The 27,522-nt window shown below is 31.7% G+C and overlaps 1 protein-coding gene across 4 annotated transcripts in view; it reads right to left on the bottom strand.

Moving 5' to 3' along the window:
- LOC113521698 (semaphorin-1A) overlaps positions 1-27,522 on the bottom strand; it is a 536,733-nt gene that overhangs the window by 70,193 nt on the left and 439,018 nt on the right. For all 4 annotated transcript variants that reach the window (XM_031910000.2, XM_031909999.2, XM_026907327.3 and 1 more), the window contains exon 3: positions 2,227-2,323. In XM_031910000.2, coding sequence (XP_031765860.2) covers positions 2,227-2,323 — 97 coding nt within the window. The remainder of the gene's footprint in view (positions 1-2,226; positions 2,324-27,522) is intronic.

The raw sequence follows: 27,522 nt of genomic DNA on the forward strand, positions 1-27,522 counted from the left end.
AGATTATATTAAAGAGAAAGTATTACACTATTAAATATATAGGATCATATACAATTTCGATATCGATAGGTAATATTTTACAATATCTTGAACATTATACAAGTACGAGTATATAGTGACGTCACGTTTCAACTCTGTATAAGAGTCTAAAATGTAAGTTTATATATATTTATGATACATATTGGAAAGTGTAATATAGCTCTTAAAAATATTGGTTGCATGCATGGCATGTAAACAACATACGGATGGTGCTCAGCGGGCATGACGCAGCCTGGCAGATGTGTCGTGGCGTGCCTTTGCGTGATAACCAGGGATGTGATTTTTGCAAAATATCGATATTTCTTTTCTTTTTATTTATGTATAAGCTGTTCACTCAACATATAGATTCCGACACGTATTGTTAGCCACAGATACATTTTGTAAAACTTAAAAAATTTAAACCACCATTTTGTAAATTGAAGTTGATATAAGAGTTGCAACAAGTCACCCGTAAACCCTTCTATGGATTAGCGACAACTACCCTAGTACCCATTATGACCGGCAAAGCGACTAACACTTACAAAATAAATATTTAGCTGTTGACCAATTAGAGCATTGAATAGGGAAATAAATAGATAAGTGAGAGCATATTGAGCAGTCACTAACATGCCTGTAGTTACTGTTGCGGTGCATATAAAGATTAGCTCAAAATGAGCTACGAGTATTAAAAGCAAGAAGAATTTTTTAAATCTGACTAGTAATGCCAGAGATTAAAAATAAACTTATCCGCATTTGCAGTACAGAAGTATTATTGTATACATATTTCTTAAAGAAATAGGCTAGTTACAAAAAAGTTTCTCAACAAACAGTTAACCTTTCATCATACAAAATGAAACAAGTACTAGACATCAAACGATTCAAACGGCATCGACATAAAACCACAAATACTCTGGACAACGACGAAAGAGGAACATTTACAACTTTCTTCGAAACTCTAAACATCGATAAATTGTTATCGACAAATCGCCCGTCACGAGACCGTAATAAAATGGCGACTGTAGGCCGGCGGGAGCGAGGGGTGTTTTTAAGTCGTCTTGCCTCCATCCAAACACAAGCCAAAAATCTTTATAAATGCAAACGAGAAAGCGCTATTTGGATTCTTTTTAGATAGAAAGGGAGAAAAGATGTGCATTCGAGTTAGCTCTCTGCGGTCTCGGATAGATACAGCACGTTCTTGCCGCTTCAGTCACAGCGGTTAAGGGTAACCCTAACTTTCCTACGAATTGAAGTGGAGTTGGAAAAACAAATAACTAAGTATCTCATTTGAATGTATAACTTTGAGTCTTTTAAAACGAAATAGGTGTTACTAGGAGTATAAGTTTCCGTGGTTCTCCTGTATGTAGTTGGTTGTTTCCGTTGGAATACCAATTGTTTTTCTTAGTTCAAATTGAAGAACGTAGAACATCTCTTCATATTTTATTTTTGCAAAACAGTTTATTTTCAGTTTCTTTTAATTCACCGTAAGGCGGTTGAAATGTGCATTAAAATTAATGACATGGTACATGATTTTATGCGACACCAACTAACCTACTGACGAACTTAAACCCACTAACATACCTAAATATTTCTTTCTAATGATCAAATTTTTTATTATGAACACTTATTTAACAGAAATAATTCAAAATGAAATTCAAATGCAAAAGGTTTATTACTGAAACAAGTAATTGCTAGTAATTTATATTTGGTCGGTCTCCACATGATCCTCTTGGAATCCTTCATAGTAAATTCGTGATAAGTTAACTGACATCAGCCTCATCATTTCAACTGCACTAGTGACCTATTGAGCGAATTCTTGATTGTAGTCTGGATGTTGAGGAGATTAAAGTAAATGGTAAATTTAGGTAACGTTTATTCTACACAAATAAAAAGTAGATGACAAAGATACGTCTCTTCAGATAGGAATTTTAAGACAGAGGGTGCTATTGCTTGTATAAAAAAATGTGTTAGGTTGCCAATACCTGTTATTAAATAAATAAAAAACGTGTATTTGGAAACCTTAACTTGTCCTGTCCCTAGTGACTTGCCATTTTACATCGTAAGCATAAGTGGTTGAATTATTCCATGATAATCCTTAAAAAAACACGAGAAAAGCATAACCTGTATTCACATTTTTCTAGTGAGACTGTAAAATTCCAGTTTAATTTTCTCCAGGTAAATCGCTATTTATACAACTGCAAAAGCACTCACCTGCCACCAACTAGGAGATAATTCCCGTCTCGTAACAATAATCTGAAGTAGTCTGTGTGCGTTTCGTTCCCTAGGAACTTGTGTGTGTCGTCCACTCCTGAAACAACAGAAATAATGTTATAATTATCATTTTGTTAAAGGATGATAATGGAATAGTAACTCCAACTAAGTAGATAGGAGTCTGCGCTATCGATATACGTTGGCGGAGCACTACTGATGAATGATTTTTAATAGGTGAAAATGGAATGGTAACCCCGCCTGCGCTATCGGTATATGCTGGCGGGGAACCAGCAATAGAAGTTATGTGAGGATGAAGTCGGCCCATCGTGAAGAATTTAATAAGAATTAACCATGATGGTTTCTAGAAGAAACCGCGTGGACGTCGACCTGATAGGGTATATTGCTAGCAATGGGACTGTTAGAACCCTTTTCCCCCTATTGAGGGATGATAGATAAGGATAAAAGTAAGGGAGTCGGTTTTCGTGACATTGTGGTTAATTCATCAAGAATTCATTGATAGTTTCCAAAGGGACAGCGTGAGGGTACACCTGACAGGGTTGATATTGCTAAGTGGGACCGCTAGTCTCCGTTACTTGCAATCCCTTTTTTTCCATCGCTTTATATTGGTTAAAAAACATGAAAGTATGGATTGTCACGTTTATATAAAGTTTCAAATTATATAATTTATTATTATATAATATTCACTATTTATTTTTATACATTACTATACAAAAAAGAATACGAGATTAATCTGTAAATATACCCTTTCAGATAAAAAAAAAAGAATTTTTTAAATCCATTTAAAACCAACAAACTTATGAGGTAACAAACATAAAATACAATCTAACTGAGAGCCTATTTCTTTTTGAAGACAATTGACAAAAATAATTCACAATATTCATTCGTGTTTTTGCTATGTTTGTTATTAATAATAATTTCTATCGGTCTATTCCGAACTACAAGAATATCTGACGTAAACCCAATTATGTTAAAAGCAAGCAAAGTTTCCATTTTACCTTATTAGTGTGTGTTGTGTTACAATGCGATACTTTATTGAAAGAATTTACATATCTATTAGCGTATTAGTTGCTAGTCGGCTTAATTCTACAGAGTAGTTTCTGGATGTGGAATCCGAATTATACATTTACTTGAATGAAGGGTATCATGGGTGACACAGTATACTCTGTTTTGTCTATGTTACTATTAATAACAAGTTTAATATTGTTATCTTTTGGAAGAAACAATAAAAAGTATCTATTTGTCTACTGTTCATGTCAATAAGCGACATATACTGCTTACCATCACGTGAGCTATAAGCTTGATTGCAATTTTAAGTTTCTTAAAAAAATGCCAAATATATATAGACGCCAATAGTGCCCATCATGCTTTGTTTTTCTTCACAAGAAAAACTAGGAAAACATGAGTGGGATAGAGGTACTTAATCCAAGCAGACGACTTGTACAAAATCCCCTTCTGGTAGAATCCATTTTTTTATTACCAGGACATCGTTAGAGTTATTTTTTCATTAGCTCTATTTATAATTATAGTGACATAGTTTTTTTTTTTTTTTGTGCTATGTACTGGATTTGAGTTCCCAAGCACTTGCGTTTGCGCTTTTGGTGTACGCTCGCATATGCCAAGGTTTGCAGCTGGTTAACTTATAATATGGATGATGGATTTGGGCTTCAACATTTAGTGGGTACTGAGAGCATGATCTTTCTAATGCGGATTGATGGACGATGAGTTGTCATGGTGAGGTTTACAATTTGCAGGTTGGCAGTTGATGGAGTTGATAGAAATAGTGACATAGTTATAATTATGATCCCCATTGATACATAACATATGGTCCACACTTCTAGTTAATTAACTCTTTTATTTTGAGTTCTATTCTGATTAACACGACAATGTTCATGGAGTTAAAGTCAGACCTTTTTATCCAACTAAAGCATTCGAGGGTTTAATTTCAGTCTAAATGAGGTCTGAAATAACAGTACATCGCAGCTCTCATTAAAGGGCTTTTGTCATGAAACCGAGTTAGTCTTAACACTCAACTCTTGATTGAATAAATTACATAAACAGTACCTTATGTCTGTGGAATAATATATATTTTTGCTTAACGATATTTCATTTTTACTAATAGGTATATGATAACATCGTATTTAGTAGAGTTGGAGCTTTCGTTACAAGAAGTAAACATAATTATTAGACTTGATATTCTTTATAAGTTTATAAATGAACTGTAAATACCAGAGGGAGACTTTGTACAAAAGTCGATTGCTTGGGTACCTCTGTCCCATTCGTGTTTCTACCGTGAAGCAGTTGTGTTTGCATGGCTGTGTTTCGGTTTGAAGGGGGGGGGTATGGCGTGAATTTACTGGGTACAGAGGAATAACACCTGAGTCCTCAGGAGTGGCAACGCATGGGGAGTATCATGGGCGAAACAGTATACTCTGTTATGTCCATGGTACTGCTTATGTCTATAGGCGACGGTTACCACTTTACATCAGGTGGGCCGTCAGCTTGTTTGCCATTCAAAGTTGTATAAAATAAAAAATAGATTTATTATATGTGTGTTTATTATGAAATTATTTTCAGCGTGGTCCCAGCATAGAATAGACCAATCATTCCTTTTCCGTGGGTGTTGTAAGAGGCGACTAAGGGAACTCAATGGTCGAGGGATGGGCAACAGCGTCCTTTTTAAAATATTACCAAAGCCTAATTACGATTGCCAGCCCGTCTACCAAGCATGGAAACTACTGGCAAAACCCCTCAAGGGGAGGTCTATGTTCAATAGTGGACAGTTATTGGCTGATATGATGAAACAGATTTCTAAAATTCTAGAGTTCCTTAATTTTTTTATGAGACTTGAAACGACAAATAAGTTCACGCTCTACCTTAGAGAGTGTCGTAGTCGTCGTCTATGGACATAAACAATTTCATAGATACCATAGAATAATGGCCGTGGAACGCCTATGTACAATTTTACTGTAAATAGGTTTCTCTTATAAGTTTCTTCACCGATTGATTACCTTCTTTCTAGATAAATAGAGAAAGGTAAAGGTAATAAAGATAGGTTTCCGCTACCATATGCAAGAGGTAGAATGAGACAGCATTGCTCGACGTCATTTTCTTTCTCATGTGCGTAGCGAAAACGTCTCTACCGATAGTTATTTTCTATATGTCTATTTTTTTCTGCTATATATATATATATATTATAGAAAGATAATATTACTCAGTCGATTGTGTAATTTCATTACGTTGTAACTATATATAGAAATGAAAGTATTCGGTAATGCGTGAACAATATTCATAAAAGCGTACGACCATTTGTGACGTACAAACTGACGGAGAGACGACAAGTGAAACGCTTCGATGGCGCGCGATAAAATCGGAGATTTCTTAAAATGTCAGTTTTATGTCGCTGGATAGGGTCACGACTTTATTTCGCATTGATAGCGCTGGATTAACTACACTAGTTCAATGCTTAATCAAATTTCACTATGAGCGATTTTTATTATCTACAAATACTTTATTTTTCATTTAAAAAAAGGGGGAAAGAGAATGTTAGTAGATGGTTCTAACAGCTCCATTGCTACCAATATACCTATCAGGCAGACCTAACAATTGTAGAATTTTCACGATGGACTAACTACCCTGCCTTCGTCATCACCTATCACTAGTAATCCGCAAGCATCTACCGATAGTGCAAGCGGGGTCAGCACTCCATTTAAAAAAATTAGAAATGTAAACATTCAGGAAGAGGTTAAACAATTTTAATAATTCTTTTTGGATTAGATTGCTGGCGCGTACAGCATATAGTGTTAGGTAGCTAATCTTATAAATATACATGGTGTTAGTCGATCATGTAAGGGCTTAATGACCATGTAATTTTAGACATAGTACATTTAAATAAATACACATAATATAAACAAAGATTTAAAATAGTAACTGTTGAGTTTCTTGTAGGTTTTTCTCAACAGATAACAATAACTTTCTGAACCCTGCGTTCATAAAAAAAAAATATTCTAAAGTGCTGGTAAACAAGTTTATTTGAATAAAGATGATCAGAATTTGAATTTGAACTAATAAAAATTTATCGCTGTTTTTTTTTTATGTAAGAAAATCATGAATTATTTCAAGGTGTAAACATAGAACATGGGTTTCATGAATAGAGACAAATGTTAAGTGCCACGAATACCATCGTTGGATTTCGATCATATGATTGTTACATTAAAGGAGTCTGTCCTGGTATGGACGCGTGATGCACAGGGATGAGGAGTATGTTTTAGGAAAGGTAAAGATAAAGTATGAATGTGGATGGTTATAAGGGCAGAGGAAAACCTAAAAAGACATGATTGGACTGTGTGACAGATGATATTATAGTCAGAATGGGAGTGAATGCGGCAATGCGCAGTCATTGTAGTGTAGAGAAGAATGGAAGAAAAAAACATATTATGCCGACATTAAATAATAATTGGGATAAGGGTAGGGAGATGATGATGATGATCATTGTTACATTTTAACATTCGAATTTGCCAATTACCAAACCATTGCGTATAAAACTTGAAAGTATTCAAAATGAATATCTGATAAGTCATAAATATTTTCCCTAATATCCCATTTCGCATAAAGGGAGCCATTATTATACTCTAATTAAAATAATAAAGCGGTTTTGTTATAAAGAGGCCGTATGACAACGGAATAAAATAAATAAAATATGAAACGATAAAGTTAAGTGGGTCTCCCCTAATCGAGCTCTGAGGGAACATTAAAAAACTAATTAGCGTGACGTCATAATGAAATGTATGGAGCGGTTAGCAGCGGGAATAGAAAGTAAACCCTTATTATACCCGCGGTTTCGAGTATAATTTTGTGTATTTCATTCGTTGGAGCTTTATTCGAATTTGTAATATTAATACCAACAGTATAATTTACTGTGGTGTTTATTTCTTAAATAAGTTCAAAGAACTTAATAAAGATATACCCGTATATATTTTTTTTAATAATACAAAAAAGTAATTCCGCGTACCGCTTATGTTATGGCCGAAATAAAACCAAGCGCACACTGTCCCTGTGGGGTCGTTCGGTTACCATGTTGTCCTCATGCATATATTGTGCACCCCGCTTTACAATTTCATAAATCTACCGAAATGCTAATTAAAACCGGAATGTCCGTATGTTGTATTTTGTATGTTGATATTATTTTATACAGCATGTTTGAAATGTATAGGAAATGTTTTAATTAGTATATATAGTCTATGTATGTAGATAAGCACTAACTAAAATATGATTTTTAATTAGTACGCTACAACAGACAGCACAAACTCTAACAATAAAGTTTATAATTCACATTTAGGTATAATGCTTGTATGGATACTATTCCAGCAAAATGTAGTGATCAGATAAAACCTGCCGTAGAACTTCGCAGCAAGGATCTTCGGCTCACAAGTTTGTAGTCTCCCTCCCTCAATTGATAACGAGGCTTTATGGATTTTGTGACGTCTCGAAGTTAAATACCGCGGCGATTTTCGTTTTAACAAAAAGTTTTGCGGTGTCACTTCGATGCTAGTATAATAATTATCTAATATAAACAGTGAAAATAAAATTACATTCCATTTATAGGTTTTATTAATGAAACAGTATACCTTTTCCAAAGAAATACTTATTAAGAAGTGACAAAAAAATTGAGCTTTCTATACTAACACGACGCTGTAAATGTCTTCAAGTGTTTTATCATGTTTCGATTTGTTTTTCTTTTGGAAAAAAATATTTTTATTGGTAGAACACTTACTTAAAAAGTTTACCTATCTTTTAGGCTACGCTTTATTACAGTTTTCTAGAGGCAGAGGATGAAAGAAATTGAATGAATGAATGAAAGAACAAACGAACGAACGAATTATCTAGTTTTGTTGCCAAAATGTGGTACAATAAGATGTTATGGCAATATTACAAAAATTTGTTCCACACATTTGTGGAGTAGGTTATTAGCAAAAGCGTTATAGCTGAGTAAGTTAAAGGGTGCTTTTATTTACTATAGCACGGCAGGATATTATGCAATTTTACTGTCACCTTATAATAGGAGAGCAAATACCGGTAATTATATAGAGATACTTTTAAATTTTCGTGCATATTCAAGACATTATTATGCTGTGCACGTTTATGATATCATCGAGTAAAATTAAAAACGCATACATTTTGCTCTCCTACTGTATCGTGACGGTAAAATAATACGGTATCGTGCCGTGCTACCGAAAATTATGAGGCATCCAAAAGTAGAGTTTTTTTATTATTATCAGAAGACAGTTTAGACAAATTGTGGTCTGGAGGTCAGATAAATAATCGCAGATTATAAATCTGCGTGACTTATGCTTCGCTTTATTAATTAATAAAAAAATTTTGAATTAATTAAAACACTTCTACACGTGCTAAGATCATAATAGATAGATACTAGATTAAGTAATATGTCCATGTATTACATATATACAAATCAATAGCGTCTAAAGGTCGGCATTGCTATCAACTTATTTGGATTCTCTTGGCACAAACAAGTAAATGAATCAGCACCAATACCGTGGTACGTTCCAATGAATATTAATTCTGACCCTAACCTCCAATATTGACAAGGATCCATCAATTATATTAAATCGATAGACACCTAATGGATATGGTTAAGTGTACATAATTAAGTAAAAGTCAATTTAACTAATCTTGACCCCCCCAAACTCTAATGTGACCTAACACTTCCGTAAACTAAACGACAGTTTGTAATGACTTTCGGAATAATGAAAACTCGATTAGGAGACATTGTAAAAGTTTAATACGACTATAACAATATAAGTTCTTACGAGATAGCGTTTGATATCACAAACTTTCGTTTTTTTACGATACTCTCGATGTACGTACATATTAGGGTGGGAAGTGATGGCTTTTTCCTTATACACGTGTAATTTTATTTCACGACCTTGATGGTGTAGTGGTTTGATACACTGTCTCACTTTCCAAAGATTGCAGGATGTGATCCTCTATAAATAAATATTAGTGTTCATGAATATTAGATGGTGTTGATCTGAATGTTTTATATATTTATTTATTTATCCATTCTTTATTGTCATGTGAACGAAAAATAATTGGTACAAAAGACGGACTTAATGCTATATAGCATTCTCTTTCAGTTAACAGAGTCGGACGTAAGATGATAAAAATTAAATACAAAGTGAAACTGAAAAAGTGAAGAACAAATATTGATACAAGACATCCTATAGATACGTAGTATACGAGTATGACCTACAAAAATTTAGGAATGGGTTGTTTTACAACATTTTGGCGATAATTTAATTAATTTTACAACAACGAAAACGCGGAAGTTAGGAAAATCGCGTTAAAAAGTTATAAATGGTGGCAATATATCACAACACGAAAACACTAACGTTTTCGGAAACGATTTATTGTTAAAATGAAACACCAAACACGGATGTTCTGAAATCATGGGACTGTTTTGTAATTTTTTTAATCACACATTAATTATTAGAATATGATTTTGTATATATTTTTTTCAAATTGTAGAAGGCTTATGTGATTTGTTAATTTGAATGATTTCATTTATGTCGAATCGGATTTAAGCCAATTAAAGATAAATATTTTTTATAAAATAACAAAAACACTAAATAATGCTCTTAATAATAATAGTTCTTATTCCTCTTTTCAGTTTAATATCGCTTAAATTTTTCATATGTTTACCGTAACTGTTTAATAAATCTAACTGAGAGATGATGGTGTAATTCATCTAGGCCTTGTGCTAAAATTCACGTGAAAATATTCGATAGCCACATGCTACGTTTTTCTCTCTCTGACTACCTCGTTTAGGATTAGAGTCGTGATAAAAAACGTAGATTGCAAGAAGACTCACATGTTTCATAAGATTGTGCAATGAGATTTTTTCGCTGGAACGACATAGATAACACAGTTTACGAGAGAGACTCGACGACCTTTTTGCTACTGCCTCACCAGTATTACAGGCTTGTAAGTGACGTAACTTAGTACTCTGCACGCCCTGGTTGGAGCTAAACGATAAATAAATTTAGAGGAAATGTTTTTCCATCTGAATCCTTTTAACTCTCGAAAATGTATCAAGACACTTTTATTAAATGTATCTTCTTTTCGACTACTTTGTAAATTAGTAATGTCAATGTTTCGAATTTAAAGTATCTTTGCTTCTTAATCACTACATACGGTTAAGTTTCACACTTAAGCGTAGGTAGTAATTGAGAATGTTCATATTTTACATTTATTTTATTACCGAATTTCTACATTATACGAGAATTTGTATTTATGTAAAAATAACTATTTCTATTAGTTTACTATCGTAATTTTATGGAGGAAACAATAAAGAGTATCTATCCATCTATATATGTAACTAATCATGGGATTTTTTTTTTAATATTATTGTTATTATTGCATTATTTGAGTAGTGATATCGTAAGATGTTCCAACTGGCAAAGTGAACTTTTTTAGTGTGTACTACTATGTCTTTGTACACAGACCTTGCACGGTAGCCTTTGTCCACTAATCGCAGATGTAGGGCGATATACGCGTACGTCGTTATACAGCAATGGTCTATCTATAGACACACTAATATTTACTTCTTATTTCATGTTTTATTAGGATGTTAACTATTTACCTTGGAGATAACAACCTACTTAGGAACCTTTGAGAAAAAGTCTTGCGCCAGAATCTCGTTCGATGTTCACTAGGGCGCATCACGAGCACGTGATAACTTCATTTGCTTATGATGGTGGTCCTTGTGATGGTTTACGAACCCTTATGTCCTATACCCCATTTCCATAAGAAGTGAAAACAAATCCTAATATGTATGACAGATTTTGTTCATGAAATGATACAGTAGTATGCAATTATAAAATCTATTTACATATACTAATTAATATTTGTTATACAAATAAAGAGAATAGAAATAATTAAAATTAACAGTAGTTTCCTAGATTCTATCATCATTTACAATGAAGAGCAATTCCATCTTGTAATAAAATAAAAACTTTAGCTGGTAGAATTAATTAAATTTAATCCTTTTACAAATAAGTCATATTTACAAATATTATCTTGTGCAGAATATACACAACTATTGCTAATAATACGTTCATATCTTGCAGAATACAAAAGAATTAAGGAAATAATTTAATTTTATTTCTCTTCATATTAGATAGCAAAATAAAGAGCAGACCAGTATATTATCGTTAAAATCTTGTTACACAAGCGAGTAGTTCTTTGAAGGAACAATATAAAAACGCAAACAGAACGAGCTCGGATCTGTCTTCATTAGGTACAGACCGTTGTTACAGTCAACCACACAAGTGGGCAACATAATAAATTGGTATAGTTATGTGCGCTAGCAAATCTGCTCTCCGTAGACGTTTTTCGTATTTTGAGTAATGTTTAGAAGAAGCAGATAGTGACGAGATGTAAAGTAGTTTTTTTAAATGATGGTAGTTATGTAATGTGTCATTGATGCGGTTTGATTATCGCGACTTTGAGGTTTTGGGTTCAAGGTTTAAGGAGAGTAAAAGGAGAACAATACTTTTAATAACCAGAGGGAGACTTTGTACAAAAGTCGACTGCTTGGGTACCTCTGTCCCATTCGTGTTTCAACCGTGAAGCAGTTGTGTTTGCATGGCTGTGTTTCGGTTTGAAGGGTGGGATATGGCGTGAATTTACTGGGTACAGAGGAATAACACCTGAGTCCTCAGGGATGGCAACGCATAGGGAGTATCACGGGCGAAACAGTATACTCTGTTATGTCCATGGTACTGCTCATGTCTATAGGCAACGGTTACCACTTTCCATCAGGTGGGCCGTCAGCTTGTTTACCATTCTAAGTTGCATAAAAAAAATTGAAAATTTATTTTGCAAAATAAAAAAAGAAACATTTTAAATAATGATTAAAATGCATATTGGACGAACACGGGAGTAAATCCTATCGATCGCGTAAAGAATAACTCAAATCAGTTCATTAAATTACGACACACAGGTACACAAGTACAGGCAAAACGAGAATTTCAATCAGTTAACCGTAAAGAGGAATAACAGAAAATATTATTGAAGGTGCAACGTAAGAACAAGCAAATAGAAAGCAATATAAGGTATTTACATATCATGCAAAGACATATATATATATATATATATATATATATATATATATATATATATATATATATATATATATATATATATATATATATATATATATATACAAACATATACAGTATACATATGTCTGTTTATGATAATAACCAAATAGCCAAGATACCTTTTGTACAAGGCGTTGGGACAAATGCGGCGAAGTGTTTGAAGAAACCCGTAAACACATCTGATGGAGGGAAATGGTGAAAATATTGGGTTGGGTCCCGATCGTTAAGAATATGAGATCAAATGTGGAGAGATTGTGTCTTTCAAATTACCAGTTTACTTAGTGAGGACATTTTTTCGTCTCCCCTCGTACCGTTAGCTTTTATGTCGTCTTCATCTATGCTAATGATTCTTGTATGTTATCGGAATTATCTTTTTAGTGTTTACACAAAACAAGTACCTCATTTGTTTAGGAGTCGCAACTCTAAGATTTGAAATTTATATTGATTAATTTTATTTCAATACGTATAATTTTTTTTTATACCGCTGAGGTGGTAAACGAGCTAACGGCACACTTGATGGTAAGCGGTTACCGTAGCCTATGAACGCAATACCAGAAGTATTACGCGCTAGTTGTCGACCCTGAAGAAACCTCTTTACCCCCCTTTATCTTTTTTTTGAAGAACCCCACGCTGTAGTCTCTTGTAAAAACCACGGCAGGGAGCTCATTTCTTAGCCTGAGTGTTCGTGGGAGAAAACATCTCTGAAATCGCGTTGTACGCCTTATTACGATTTAGACAGTATGGTATAAGAGAGAATGTAGGGTATGATCATATAAAAGTTTTAGGTTAAAGTTCATTTTAATTTTCTACTTGAAATAATAATTTAAAGTAGATAGAAGTGGTAAGTGTCATAAGAATCATAACAATTTCTGTAGCGTACAGAAGTGTTCGAATAATACAAGCGTAATAAGTTTGTAATGACGATGGATGGATAAATGGAGGTTTGTTACTATTTTACGCAAAAACTACTGAACGGATTTGAGTGAAAATTGATATACACGTAGGTTATATCCTAACTTAGAACAATGGATATTTTTGTACTGACTCACGCGGACAAAGCCGCGGGATACAGTTAGTAATAAAACAGCTCCAATCTGCATTTCTTATTGGAATCACAGATAATATAGACGGAGTCTAATGACATGGTCATTGTGTAAAATTTTATTAAAAATAAGTAATTTAAGCGTGTGTAACAAACAATATTTATAACATGAGTAAGGTCACTTTCTTGTTTTAGATCCCACGTCAAAAATAGTCGAATATGATTTAAAAGTGCATCATAATGCACTGCAGAGAGGGCATTATCACTTATCTATTAAGTAAACAGTTATATGTATACATACCTACCTAGTTCTCTGCGTTCAAAGCTTTACTAGTGCAGCTGAGTAGCTTAATACAGTTAAGTTTAGCTACTATTAACCTGAGACTAACCCCGAGACACAGAGTCGCAACGTTTAACTAACATTAAGCACGCAAAATTCATGAACGAAATTTACTTCATGTTTGTTACTGAATCCATTTTGCTCTTGTAGCATTTAATATAGGAACCGTCAGTTAGTCGCCGGATAGAATAATAAATACTTCATTACAACTTCGTGTCCTTTAATTTAAATTAAAAAGTTTTATAATTTTAGCGGCAAAAGGTAAATGGTAATTAAAATTCATATTAGGTTAAGTCAGATGATTTTGTTATCAGTTTTTTTGAGGAAAGAGACATTATCATATTATCATATCAGCCGTTTACTAGTAGTATTTAGACTTTTGGTGATGTTTTAAGAGGTACGCTGCTGCCCTGTGACTGCTGTTGGTAAATGAAAACAGCAAAATTCGCTAACTTTTATCGTTCGATTCTCGCGACCGTATGTGAGCTGCATTACCTGGGGTATAGGTACATTAGACACATTTGCAGGCTAAGGCTAGCCGGAGTTTGGACAACGGTGGCAATTATTCAAGTTAAGTGAACCTATGAGTTTCAAGTTTGCGGTCTATTACGTAGTTGTTCAGTCGGTATATAATTAAAGTGGTTTCGGAGCTTGGCCTTATAATTTATCATAGATTAGTGTGTCGCCCTGGTTTTGCACGGGTAGATAAGATACAAGATCTCTATTTTCTAAATAAAATAAACCCCATGTTTGTCGCTGATAATGTAGTTTCCTATAGATGAAAGAATATTTAGAATCGGCAAAACCAGTTATTTTGTTGTCAAACTAAACTACTGAGTTGATTTTGATAAAATTTATATGGAACCTATTTGTAAGTACATATATATTTTCAGAGAAAGAAAAGAATATTCCAAATCCGTTTATAACTGATGGAAATAGTGACATAAAATAAAATACAACCGGATTGAGAACTATCTTCTTTTTTAAAACTAAAAATTTATCAATGTTATAAACACCTAGCATAATATAAAATCTGAGATTTCAAATTTTTGATACACTTGGTTTCTTTATTGTAATTTTCATAAGGATCTCTAAGTTTTTATAAAATGATGTATAAAATGTTTTAAATAGGTTGAGTAGTTTTTGTGTTTCAATTTATTACAAGCCAATAATTTTTCTCTTTTTTAATAAGTTTTTTTTTTTTTTATAAAATTGGTATAGGTATCGATATTAGAACATATTTATATATTCACAATGTATTTCAGTTAATTAAAATTGTTTATCTATCTACCCTATAATGAATATTCTGTAATAATGTATGCTATGCAATCTTATGCTTTTCTTTTTTATTAGCTTCTGTTTTTTTCATATTATTATGAATTTGTTATGTGTAATTTATATCCTAACTTATTAAAACATAGGATATATTATGTATTATACATAGGATACTTTTGTATACCGTAATTAAAGAATATTATATTTAATTTGTTGAAGTTGAAGTTTTACTTGTATTCTAAATAATACAAGTAAATCTTCAACTCTGTTAGGAAAAATTAAATTATTCTGGTAGTAATAACAAACAACCTTTTACAAATTATTTCTTGTTTATGGTTAAAACATTACTTAATTCCAACTGACAGGTCTAAATTTTATTAATTTCTCGAAAATTCGACAAGCTTATTCAAACATTGATAGCTAGATCTAGAACATTTTATACTGTTAATTATTTCTTGTTTTTGGTTAGAATATTAATTACAATCGACAGGTTCTTACCTATTTCTCGAAAAGTCGACAAGTTTATCCAAAATATTTGAAGCTAGAATATTTTATAAGATGAATTGTGAATTTTATTCCGCAATCAAAAGGGTTTCTTCAAGAAAACAAATTTCGTTCGTATATGTTGTAAAAAGTTGACATCTGCAGGTTGTGCTCAGGATATTCCTTGTCCATTGCTAGTGATGTTAAAATAAAATGAATTTAAAGTCCCTCCAATGGAACATTAAATTTACTTTAGTATAAAAAACACTTCGGCATTTTTTTGTAAAAATTAATGCTCCATTCCTACAAAAGGTCTGTCAATAACTGATGAAGATGATAAAGAATATTATAACAATGAAATAGGATACATTTACAAATAAATAAACACAATATTATAATTATTTTCATTGTAATGATTCCTGATATTCTTGCATTTAATATTTGATGGTAAAAAGGAAAAATTATATGGTAGCATAGAAGCCATAAATTTTGTTGGCAACATTTTGTTGGTTTAAAAGTATCCTGGCACGGTTGGGGGAACGGCGTAGCTCGTTACGATAAGCTTACAAAAGGACCGATCGATGTTGGATAAATTAATCTTAAAATATACACTCAAAGGTCTCTAATTTTGGACGAGTAGGTAGGTATCTATCGTCCAAAATGAAAGATCTTTGAGTATACTGTGAATTTCTCTTGAAATTAGGGATTACTCTTTCAAAACAAATCGTTTGTAAGTTAATAGCTTACCTGTTTCAGATTTTAATGGACGATATTAAATATTTAATATAATTTTGGATAAACACTAAAACTAAAGGAGACAATTTACATTTATAATAATACAGAGCTATTATCGCGATTTCGGTTTGGTAGAACCCGGTATTTTTTTTCTTTTCTTAAAATATATTAATCTTTTCTTAGCGAATGCCTAAGATACAATAGAATTTTATATATTACTAATATTACAAAATTATAAATAAATTATGTCTGTACAAGATAGAGATGATTAATATCCGATATTGAGTTCTTCTAGACTTTGATAACCACCGATTGCGATATATTGCCAATAGATTAATAGATTGCCCATACCAGTCGGATATCTATATTCATTACGAACGGGTACTACTTTTCGATATTATATTGTATATTGAATAACTGGTATTTAATATATCTGTTATTGGGTCAATATATGTAAAGATATTGTAACTACAATATACAGATATCGTCTACTTTTAGTACAAGGGAGATATTTAAGAACAATTGATGAAACATGAGGGGTCACAATTCTTATTAATAGATTCTAAAACAATAATTTAAAGAAATTTTGTCTGTCTGTATGTAAGTTCCTCCCGAAATCACGTAAAAACTATTGTATCAAAATGGATGCAGTTTTCGCTGTTGTGTTCCTGAAGGTCTAACTTCAAATCTGGTATAACATTATCTCACTATCTTGATACATTATCTAGAAGTCAAAGTTTTCCGACTCCTGAAACCCAAGCTTATAAATAATACTTATTTATTTTACTGTGCAGAATAATTAAACTTTTACTAAACAATTAGGAAAAATTGTGAGTTTTCATTTTTAAAAGGTTTTATAAAACTGTAATCCTTTGTGCGATTTCACATGAAATCCTGATGCACGAAATTGCATCTGTAGTTTGCTGGTGGACTAAATACATATTTACTGGCGACTGGGAAGGTGGAATGTGTGGTAGTGGACAGTTATGGATGCATTTCCTCCATTGCCCGTTGTATTGTCGATTAATCTTGCACCTGCATCGAGACTACCAAGGATTGAGGACCTATACAACTCTACAAGTTATGTATCATGGCGCGTGATATTTGAAATATAAGGTAGGTTAACACAAATGATAATGATAAATTTATTTGCATAAACATGTGCGTGCAGTAGATACATACTGGGTAAGCATGTAATTTTTTATTTGAAGGACTGTAGCTTTACAAAAAGAAATATTGTAAATTATATAATATCAAAAATAGTATAATAATAACAAATATTATTCAAAAATAAATGTAAAAAACTTAAATAATATTTAAAAAGAGAGTAATATCTATATAATTGTATATTTATGTACAGCTTATTAAAATTAGTTATTTAAAAAATCATCAACATTCTAATAACATTTGTCAATTAGAAAATTTTAAAATTTTTACTATGGCTCTTAAATAATTTGCAGATATTTTAATTACGATTTCACGTTTTTTAGTATATTTTATGATTACACTAAAGGCGAGACTATTATATTAAACAACCAATTAAATAAACTAATATTGTTATAAAAACAAGGGGGATTTATAAAAAAAAATAAATGGTCATAAAGGACCTGCCAAATTGAGTTATAATATGGAAATGAAAATTGCATATATATTTTTATACTTCTCATAGTAAGATTCGGAATTGTTCTTAAAACATATATAAAATATACTTAACAGTTTAAGAAATAAATAGAGAAAAACACTTAATAAAAATTACATTAAATAAAAACTTTTTCCATTTTTTTTCTTATTACTTTTTCTGATACATCTTTTTGTGTATACTAACATAAATGTGTATACATAATACTTAAATAATCAAACGAAAAGTTATAGGATGGTCGAAGTTAAAATAATCGTACCGAATGGATATCGCAGAGAATTGATTTATGATATTCTTCAAAATACCTAGACAGAGATTAAAGAGGGGAAGATTTCAGAGCAGACTATGAGTAATGTATCAGGTCGTTGAACTAGATAGCGCTTTTAATGTTTTGTCGTTTATTATTTCGCAGTAGGTATATGTTATTTATACTGTTAAAAAATAACATTTATTTTTATTACTTTTTCATATATTATTTATGTCTCGAACTATTCCATTAGCGATTATAGTAGTTGATTATTTTTTCTTCATCAAATTTTTATATCTTAAATCTTAACATAAAATTATTTTTTTCTGGTAACCAAAGCATTGTTTTTTTATTCTTGTAAGTCCGATTATAACAATATGATTTTTTATGCAACATAAGATGTCAAACAAGCTGACGACCCACCTGATGGAAAGTGGTACCCATCGCATATAGATATAAGTTACAAAAATTATGTAATTAAGTAATATGAACTACTTAATAATATTTTTATATTTTAAATATCATCATATTTTTATATATAAACCATCAGAGTTACCAGAAAAAAATAAGAAATACACAGGATAGACATACTATCCTGTGTATATCTAGTGTTTGTAGTCTGGTTTCAATTTCATTTACGCATATTTACTTATGTAATACTAGAGAACAAATTACAAATAGGTACTTCAGGGGGGAAGGGATTGTTAGTAATACAGACTACCAGTCCCATTGCTAGCAATGTACTCTGTCAGATCGACCTCCACGTGGTCCTCCCTGGAAACTATCGTGCTGAATTCCAGATGTATTCATCACGATAAGCTAACTGACCTGCTTTTTCATTTTTACCTATCATCCCTCACTGGTGCCGCGTCAGCGTATACCGTTAGCGCAGGCGAGGTTACCATTCCATTATTATCCATTAAAAAAAATACGTACTTCAAATTTTTTTTATGGGTAAGCTTAGTGTTTCGCAGAAAGATTTCTAATTCAGTGCATCTACACTAACAGATAACAACATATCCGTACTCTTTATGACACATTATAACGTTGAATGTCTGTTAACCTTATAAATATTACAAGAAGCCATCCTCCTTATAGTCTATTTAAAAAGTTTAAGTACAAGTCTTGTTTTCTTAAAAAGTTAAAGTCATAGACAAGTTCAAACAACGATTTTTAAACTGCACAAGTTTGTCTATGAATATAATTCTATCAAAACGCAATGACTTCGACCAAGTTCTCGAATCGGATGGATTTAAAAAGTTGAAAACCTCTCAATATCTATGCGAGTTGAAGAAGTTATATTGTAGCGAAAATGCATTGTAAAGGATAGCTTTGGACGATGCAAAGTGGTTTGCGGGAGTCGAGTGCGAGGAGAAGGGGAAATATTTAAAGATTTTAAAGATAGAACGAGAGCATATAAATGCCAATTGTCATTATGATAATTCGTCGTTCATTATAAAAAATATGTCCAATATTACACAGCGCCATCTAGTTTCAAATTAAGCTTTTATTGTGGGAACTACACACTCATTATTTTTAAATACATACATATTTATGGATATAGAAGACACCTAGACAAATATCGACTGATGTACTAATAAATACAAATATTTGTACTGCTATACCACCAAGGTCAAGGTTAATTGTATCTTTTAGATATACTTACTTGAAGACGATTTTTATTTTCAGCGACGACATGGTGGATGTTCACGACACGACATACTTGTACTATGGAAGTGCACGAAAATTTTATAAAGTATTACTTAATGTGATGTATTGTTACATTATCACAAATACGTATATAATGAATATGTAATAACCCCTTGAGTCTATGGAATCAGTAAACTGTTACTAAGCGTGGAATTGTGATGTTATAGAACAAAACTTAGTTCGTTATCTGGCTCTAGAACAAATTTACAGAGTATTGATTTTGCTAGCAGTCTTTGTCTAATTCTACTACTGTCCTATAATTTAATAACAAATATCCTTTAGTAATTTAATATGAATTGCAAATTATTACATAATAAGAATTCCGAGCAGATTTTGTTTATATATTATATTCACGTAAAATATTGTATAAAGAAGAAAATTATAATTGTAGATATAAAAAATGTCATTTTTAATATATTATTTAAATTATTATATTTAATTGTTTTAACATATAACTAGTATACTCGGCCACGTGTCGCTGTGGCTAAGTTTTACTTTAAATTATATTGTGTTTGGACTCTTAACCATTATTGGAAACTTATCCAATCTAGACACTAAAGAATTGCAGCGTTATATCGATAAACTAACTTATACCGCCATCTGTTAGAAACTTACGGAACTCACAGATAAAATAAACAAATAATTTGCAATAAAAATATTGCAAATTATTTATAAATAAAGACAAAAATTATCCTTCGTCGCAAGTTGGACCAAACTGTGCAAATTAAAATTAGATCAGTAGTTTAGGAATTCATCGTGGACAAATAATGTAACACACAATTTTTAAATATAAAGGTAATAAATGATTTGACATGATCTGAATGAAAAACATAGGTAATACGGATATTCCTATGAAACTTAATAATTATAATTGTGTATAGTATATAGTAACTGACACAATTATTTAAGACAATCTATTAGTGAGTATAAATGTTTTTAGTAATAACACTTCAATAGTTAACGTTAAAAAAATCGAATACAAGGCACGGACATAAATCACAAAGCAACAATTGTGAAGCAAATCACCGGAGAATGCTCCAGAGTGAGGCGTAAATGACGAAACCGACCTAGGAACGAATTAACGGGAGTCTTATTACGTGTAATCGGACTACACGCTACGTAGAATGGTGAGATAATTAATCGATAATTAAGCGGAAATATTTCCACTTCGAAAACGGGAGCGTTCAGAGTTATGAGTATCAAGATACCGGATAAGTATCTGAGTTAAAGAACAAAATTATTTCCTTAAGATATAATTATTATCATTGTTAGTAATATCTTTCTAGCTATGGAGAGATGTTCATTATAGGCTTGATATTTTTTTTCTGTATAAATATACTATTATAAATGAGTTTGCTTATTTCTTATCTCTTAGCATCTTAATGGCTCACACAGTCGGCGCGTTATTTTGCATACATATACTATTTGGGATGGACAAGGATATAGATGAATGTCCCTTTGAATTAACATTACCTGCTCACCGAGATAAGGTTGCGATTTAAAACTAGTATTGTATCCAGTGGTGTGACCGAGACTGCTAGAAGTAGATTTCAAAGCGTTCTTATATATTTTGTTTGACGTAACAAATAATCTAATAGTGTAGAAAAGGTGTAGTCACCCTATTAATTGCTGAACAAAGGCGACAAATACAAATATATGTATGGACCCATTATCTTTTATAATTTCTTCGTGAAAAAAAAAACCAATTATATTCATACTCACATAGAAAATAAAGATAACTTAAAAATGTTCCAAGCTCTCGAACATTCGATATGACCGTAATAAGCCCGTGAAAGTTTGCCCGTTGCTAGAAACACCGGGAACAAAATAAGTAAGTACACAAGATTAATTGTCCCCGAGCGGGCAACACTGCAACGGAAGCGCATCCCGGCCACTCGCCGCCATTTTGAACTTCCGCTTAGATAGCACTCGATCTATCGAGCATTGCAGTTAAATAACATTTAGGTGTTTATGTCTTTATTCTATATAATATCAAAGCTAGGAAAACAAAGAAACTATCCGAAAATGGAAGTCAAAATAAAATGTTCATGATTATGATAAAAGCGGAACCACTCAGGAACAAATCACGAAATTTTCAGACTGGAAATTTTGCACAAAGGTTTTTATGGAATGTAGACAGGCATTCGCTAAGAGGGTTTTCTAGAAATTCACACAATCCTACAAGAAGCGTAAATAACAGGAACCATACGACAGAAACCGTAGTATTTACGTCTACCTTACGTGAACTAGAATTCATAATACATACGAGTAAATAGGAACACTAGTCAACACTAGTGTTCACGTCACTTCATCTCGGCATGAATAGACATAAAACAACTTGGTTGGTACCTAGGTAAAGTCCTAAATTAAGTTTCGATCATTATTTTGGATTACGGGCTATACATACAAGAGAACATGTTGATGAAATTTTGGTATTATGTCATATTATTTTAGAGTAAATTGTTACTATGCTATATTCTGGAATGTTCTATAAATTTTAAGTTAGTATAATCTCTGACTGACAATATCAAATACATGTCCGTTTAAAGTATCAAAAAAATGGCGAGCAAATAGGTCTTTCAGATATCGTTTTCTTTCTTATAATAGTGTTAAGATTTAATAAAATTAAACATGGAAATCATTACGTTTTTAGAAACTTTCCGTGTTTTAAGAGTTAGTTGATATTATGACGTTTGAGCTCCATTTATTGTTTGTAAGGCATTACCTAAATAGCAATCAGAGTGCTGAAGTTTGTTTTAGTTATGATTTATGTAGTTAGTATTATTGATCGAAGTGTTCAATTCAATAATGGTAATGGATTATGAAGATACTTGTGTTTGGGAAGATTAATGTAAAGATCCATTTAATCAAGATTTCCAAGTAGTATCGTTTGGCGGATTGTGCAAGAAAACTGATTTTACTTATAAATGCACCAAGTTCGCTGGTTTAGACGTTAATTGCAAGCTGAAAATTTCAATGCTCAGGATTATTTTAATCCCAAAATGCATCTTGGCTTAAGGATCTCAGAGTTCCTAAAGTATAAGGAGAATAGAAGCTGTAACTAATATTTTAGCTGGTCTTAAGTTTCACTATTCTAGTACTAAGACCGCTAAAGTACACGTAACGTACTATGTATTCGTATAATATTTAAAGTATAATCGTGTGTTACTTAGGAAACGATCGGTATTTTTAAGTAAAGCGACAGCTGACGTTTGAATTTTACATTCGCTCTACCGTAATGCAAGTTAAGCTTATTCCTTTAGTGTATCATGCAAGAATATCCTTCATTGTATGAGATATTTAAACAAATAATTACAATATACATTTTTTTATGTACCTAATTCTATCCATGCATCAACTATTAGCAGAGCATTTGCCTGCTCAATAAATTACCATAAGGTATATTACCATTACCATTACGGTCATAGTGCTATATAGTGTGAAATCATTCAACTCTGTACTTGTTTGTTGAGAGTCAATTCTTGAGAATTTTCACTCATCTAACCTATTGCCACTTAAGTTTGTTTAATCATCATATTAGTTACGCAGCGAAGTTGAGTATCAGTTATGATGCAACGAAGATCAGGCTAGTCAAAGGACTGTGCTCAGTTTCGCGGAGCAAAAGCCTTACACTTGCTCAGCAGATTATAAAAAGCCATAGTCTGGCGAGTAAGTGTAAGGCTTCTATATACGATATAGACTGGCAGGGTAGGACAATGTTTCGAACCTGTAAGTATATGCACTATGAAGATAATTGCCATAATTTTTTTAAATGAGAAGATGTAGTAACGTAGTTCCCTGAACGCTGATCAATTGAATTGAATTTATTGATTGATCTTTTATTCTATTAATAATTTTAATTCGTTAATTTAATAAAACATTTTCTTAGTATTATAATATGTGATACATATGTTAAATATCTACAAAATGAATACGTCTTATAAAAAATATTTGTATTATTTATGTTTCATATTATATTACATTTAAGATTTAGTTGTCTGCTGTATTTATTACATTATTGTGCAATGATTATATTTCCAAATGTAAATCAATGGAGAGATAAGATTCAAAGACACAAATCATATCACAATGGCAGTACGAACGTGATTTATGAGTTGGCACTGCAATATGCATAAAAATAAAACGCTAGTGATTTTTAAATCATGATGTATCGTGCTCACGAAATTCGCAGGTTGTGATAAATTATTCGTTGCTATCCGAATTTATTTTGGAACTAACTCTATTGCACTGCACGATCCATGGGGAATAAGGTAAAAAGTATATGTTTAATTTAATAAAATACATTTTTTTATCTTTTTATTTAGAGGCTTTTAGCTTATAAGGATATGTTAGCCCCATTAGACCCCTAACTAACCTTAATTAGTTATTTCATATAGTTATATCATACACACACTTAATTAGTTTTCTCTAGTAAATACATGATGAATAATTTCTGTGTACGGTATCCTGTGTGTTAATTTACTAACGTATGTGATGAATAAGTTCTATGTACTGTTGTATCCCGTATGTTAATTTAGTAACATATAATATATTATAGATAAGTTCTGTGTACTGTATCCTGTGTCTTAATTTAGTAAGAGAATGGATCAGTTTTGTGTATTAAGTTTCAATTAATTTCGTTCGTAATAGTCTATAAGATTGATTTAGGAGTTTCTGAAAGATACAATACTTTATTTTTTTATCTATATTTTGTTACAGAAATGTATCATTCTTTGAGGTGAATAATAAAGAGTTTTCATTCATTTATTCATTAATTTCTAATAACTTCAACATACGAGGGCATCACAGTTTATTTTGAATTGTCCTTAATAGATAGATAATATCTATAAGCGACTCTCAACATTTTTGCTATTCCAACTTATATAAAAAAACACCCTCATTCAATTCATTTATACTTTGTGCATTCATTTCAAGTGCTATGCATTAAACCTTTTTAAAAAGTGTTTATTTGCCAAAATTGTTTATTAATTGTACTAAAAATAGAGAATAGTATTCTATACGAGTATAATAATAGATACATGTTGTGTGGTAGAAATGCGGTTTCAGAAGTAGCGTTGTATATATAATTTAATATGTATTGCATCGTTAAGTTACCAAGAAAACCTGCAGCTAAGGAGGTTGAGTAATGCGAATGTCATTATTTCAAGCTGCCACCGATTTTAATTTCCTCCGCACGTTGCAGACGGCTCTGGCGGGATTTATTCGGGTAAATAAATATTGCCCCTGCTTACCCCTTTCGTCAGTTCGTACGTAAAGTACACATAATAAATACAGGTGCGAATTCTCCCTACCTGGATATTGTTTGAAATTACAATTTATGTATATTATATTAATTTTTTTTTTATTGATTACTAGTTCTTACCCTTGACTAGGTCCACGTGAGATAGATTGATTGAAAAGTATAAAAGGTAACATATGTTCTTATTCATTCTAAGTACAAATGTATACCAGATTTCATGATAATTGGTCGAGCCGTTAAGGTGCTAAGAAGTAACAAACAAATAAACTTACATTCATATTTATAATATTAGTAAGAATTAGCTATTAATTTATTTATGTTAGTGAAAGTTAAACAATCCTAAGTGGTAATTTAGGAATCTTAGGTCCATTTATGTGCATTTATATTACATTATGAGATTGATCTAAAGTAATAAAATTAATTTGGACTGATATTAACCACCTCACAGAAAACATAATCACCAGTATATAAATGACTGGAAGAAAACTTTTAGAGATAAGTCCACCTTTGTTCATATTTTTTATAATAATTGCTATTATTATTACACTGTATTTCTGAGTACAATAAAGAATATATAAAATAATTTTTGTGTCTTTGTGGTACTGAATTAATTAGTCTCTGATAGAATGAGAGCAGCACACAAACAGAAATTTTCACACGGACCCACATAGGTTTCTTGTTATACCACTGAGGTAGCAAGCAAGTATACGGCCAACCTGATGGTAAGTCATTATCGTAGTCCATGAACGCTTGCAACACCATAGGGATTACATGCGCGTTGCCGACTTTGAAGAAACGTCTTTATGCCTTTTTTCAAGAACAAGGTTATACAGTTATTATTATATTAAAAATTTATGAAACCGGTATATTTTCATATTCAACCTTAGCTTTACGGTGCTGTTTTTGAAAACTTCTGTAAAAATGAAACGATGAAACGTCAACATTGTAACTTACACTTATTTTTATTTCGAAGCGTCTGTAAACAACCGATCCGACTAGAACAGGGCTTCTGCAATAAAGTTTCCAACTGCAAATTGACAGAATAACACTGATTTATTTAATTTTTATTGAAAGTAACCTTTGATTTTAATTAAAATTAGAAATGAAAAGAGAGTTTGTACTTTATCTCTTAGTATCGTAATAGGTTAAACAATTATGAAGTTTGGTATACATATTGTATTTAAGATGGAGAAGAATATTGATTAATATATAGCATTTTAATCAGTTTAATTTATATTTCGTATATGAAAGAAGTCGTGGGTAAAAACTAGTAAACAGTATACAACTCAATATCTAACTAAAATAGAAGAGTTTAGGAAATCAAACCCGGTAGCTGGGCATTTGCACAAGAATTTATATTAATTTTGTTTTGATTTATAAATCTGTATATAGTTTAATAAAATACTAAAATAGATATGTTTTCATTTCTTCCAATTATATTGATTGAAATTACAAAATATTTAAAAGGTAGCCCTATTGGCAACGGAATATCTTTTAAATAAAACGTCATAGGAAGCTGTGGCAGACGGAGACACCGGCGCGCTATCTATTGAACTTTCGATATCTCGATAACGGACCTTTCGATTCGTTCGATTCGAAATATGAATTTAAATATTCATATTTTGAATAGAATAGCGAACTTTATTAAAGAGCCAATTTTCATTACCTAATAAAATTGTTATATTTTCAGAACAATATTTTAGACGGTGTGTAATATTTTCTCATAATATAAATAACTATGCACAGATAGCGTTATAATATTTAATTGCTGCGAAAGAGTTTTGTATTAATTAATAATTTTTTTTTAATTAATTAAGGATTAACACTTAGCATCAAATTCTACTAATATTATTATTGTGAAAATTTGTAAGATACTTGTTACTCAATCAGATTTAAACGGTTGAATTGTTTTGTACAAAATTTAGACAGAAAGTTTCACCATTGAGTAAATTCGTGAATAAAGTATGTACATCATAAACATTTTAAGTTCTAACAAATTTATGTGAAATCTTCGTGCCAAAAAATCTCTTTGGCTCTGTTCCACCATAACGAAACTTCAAAGCACATCATTTATACTGTTATAATATTTGGACATAGTTTAATTAAAATTAACTTAGTTAAGTTTTGACGTCCAGTTTTATCGTTGTTATTGACTGCCAATATTTGGTAACAACCGCCAAACTCACAACTCGGACACTACTTCAATGGAAGTACAAGCCCCTAAAGGTATTTACTCATTCAAACACCAATGGCTATTATTAAAATTATAAATGAAAGTTGTTGCTAAGCTACCATCAATATCGAAACAACTTCACCACAAGCATTGTCGATTTGTGTAAAACTATTTTTAATTTCCCTTAGGGCTG

The sequence above is a fragment of the Galleria mellonella genome, unplaced genomic scaffold (genome assembly GCF_026898425.1).
Source record: "Galleria mellonella isolate WM207_F2 unplaced genomic scaffold, CSIRO_AGI_GalMel_v1 utg63, whole genome shotgun sequence".
NCBI classification, from domain to species: Eukaryota; Metazoa; Arthropoda; class Insecta; order Lepidoptera; family Pyralidae; genus Galleria; species Galleria mellonella.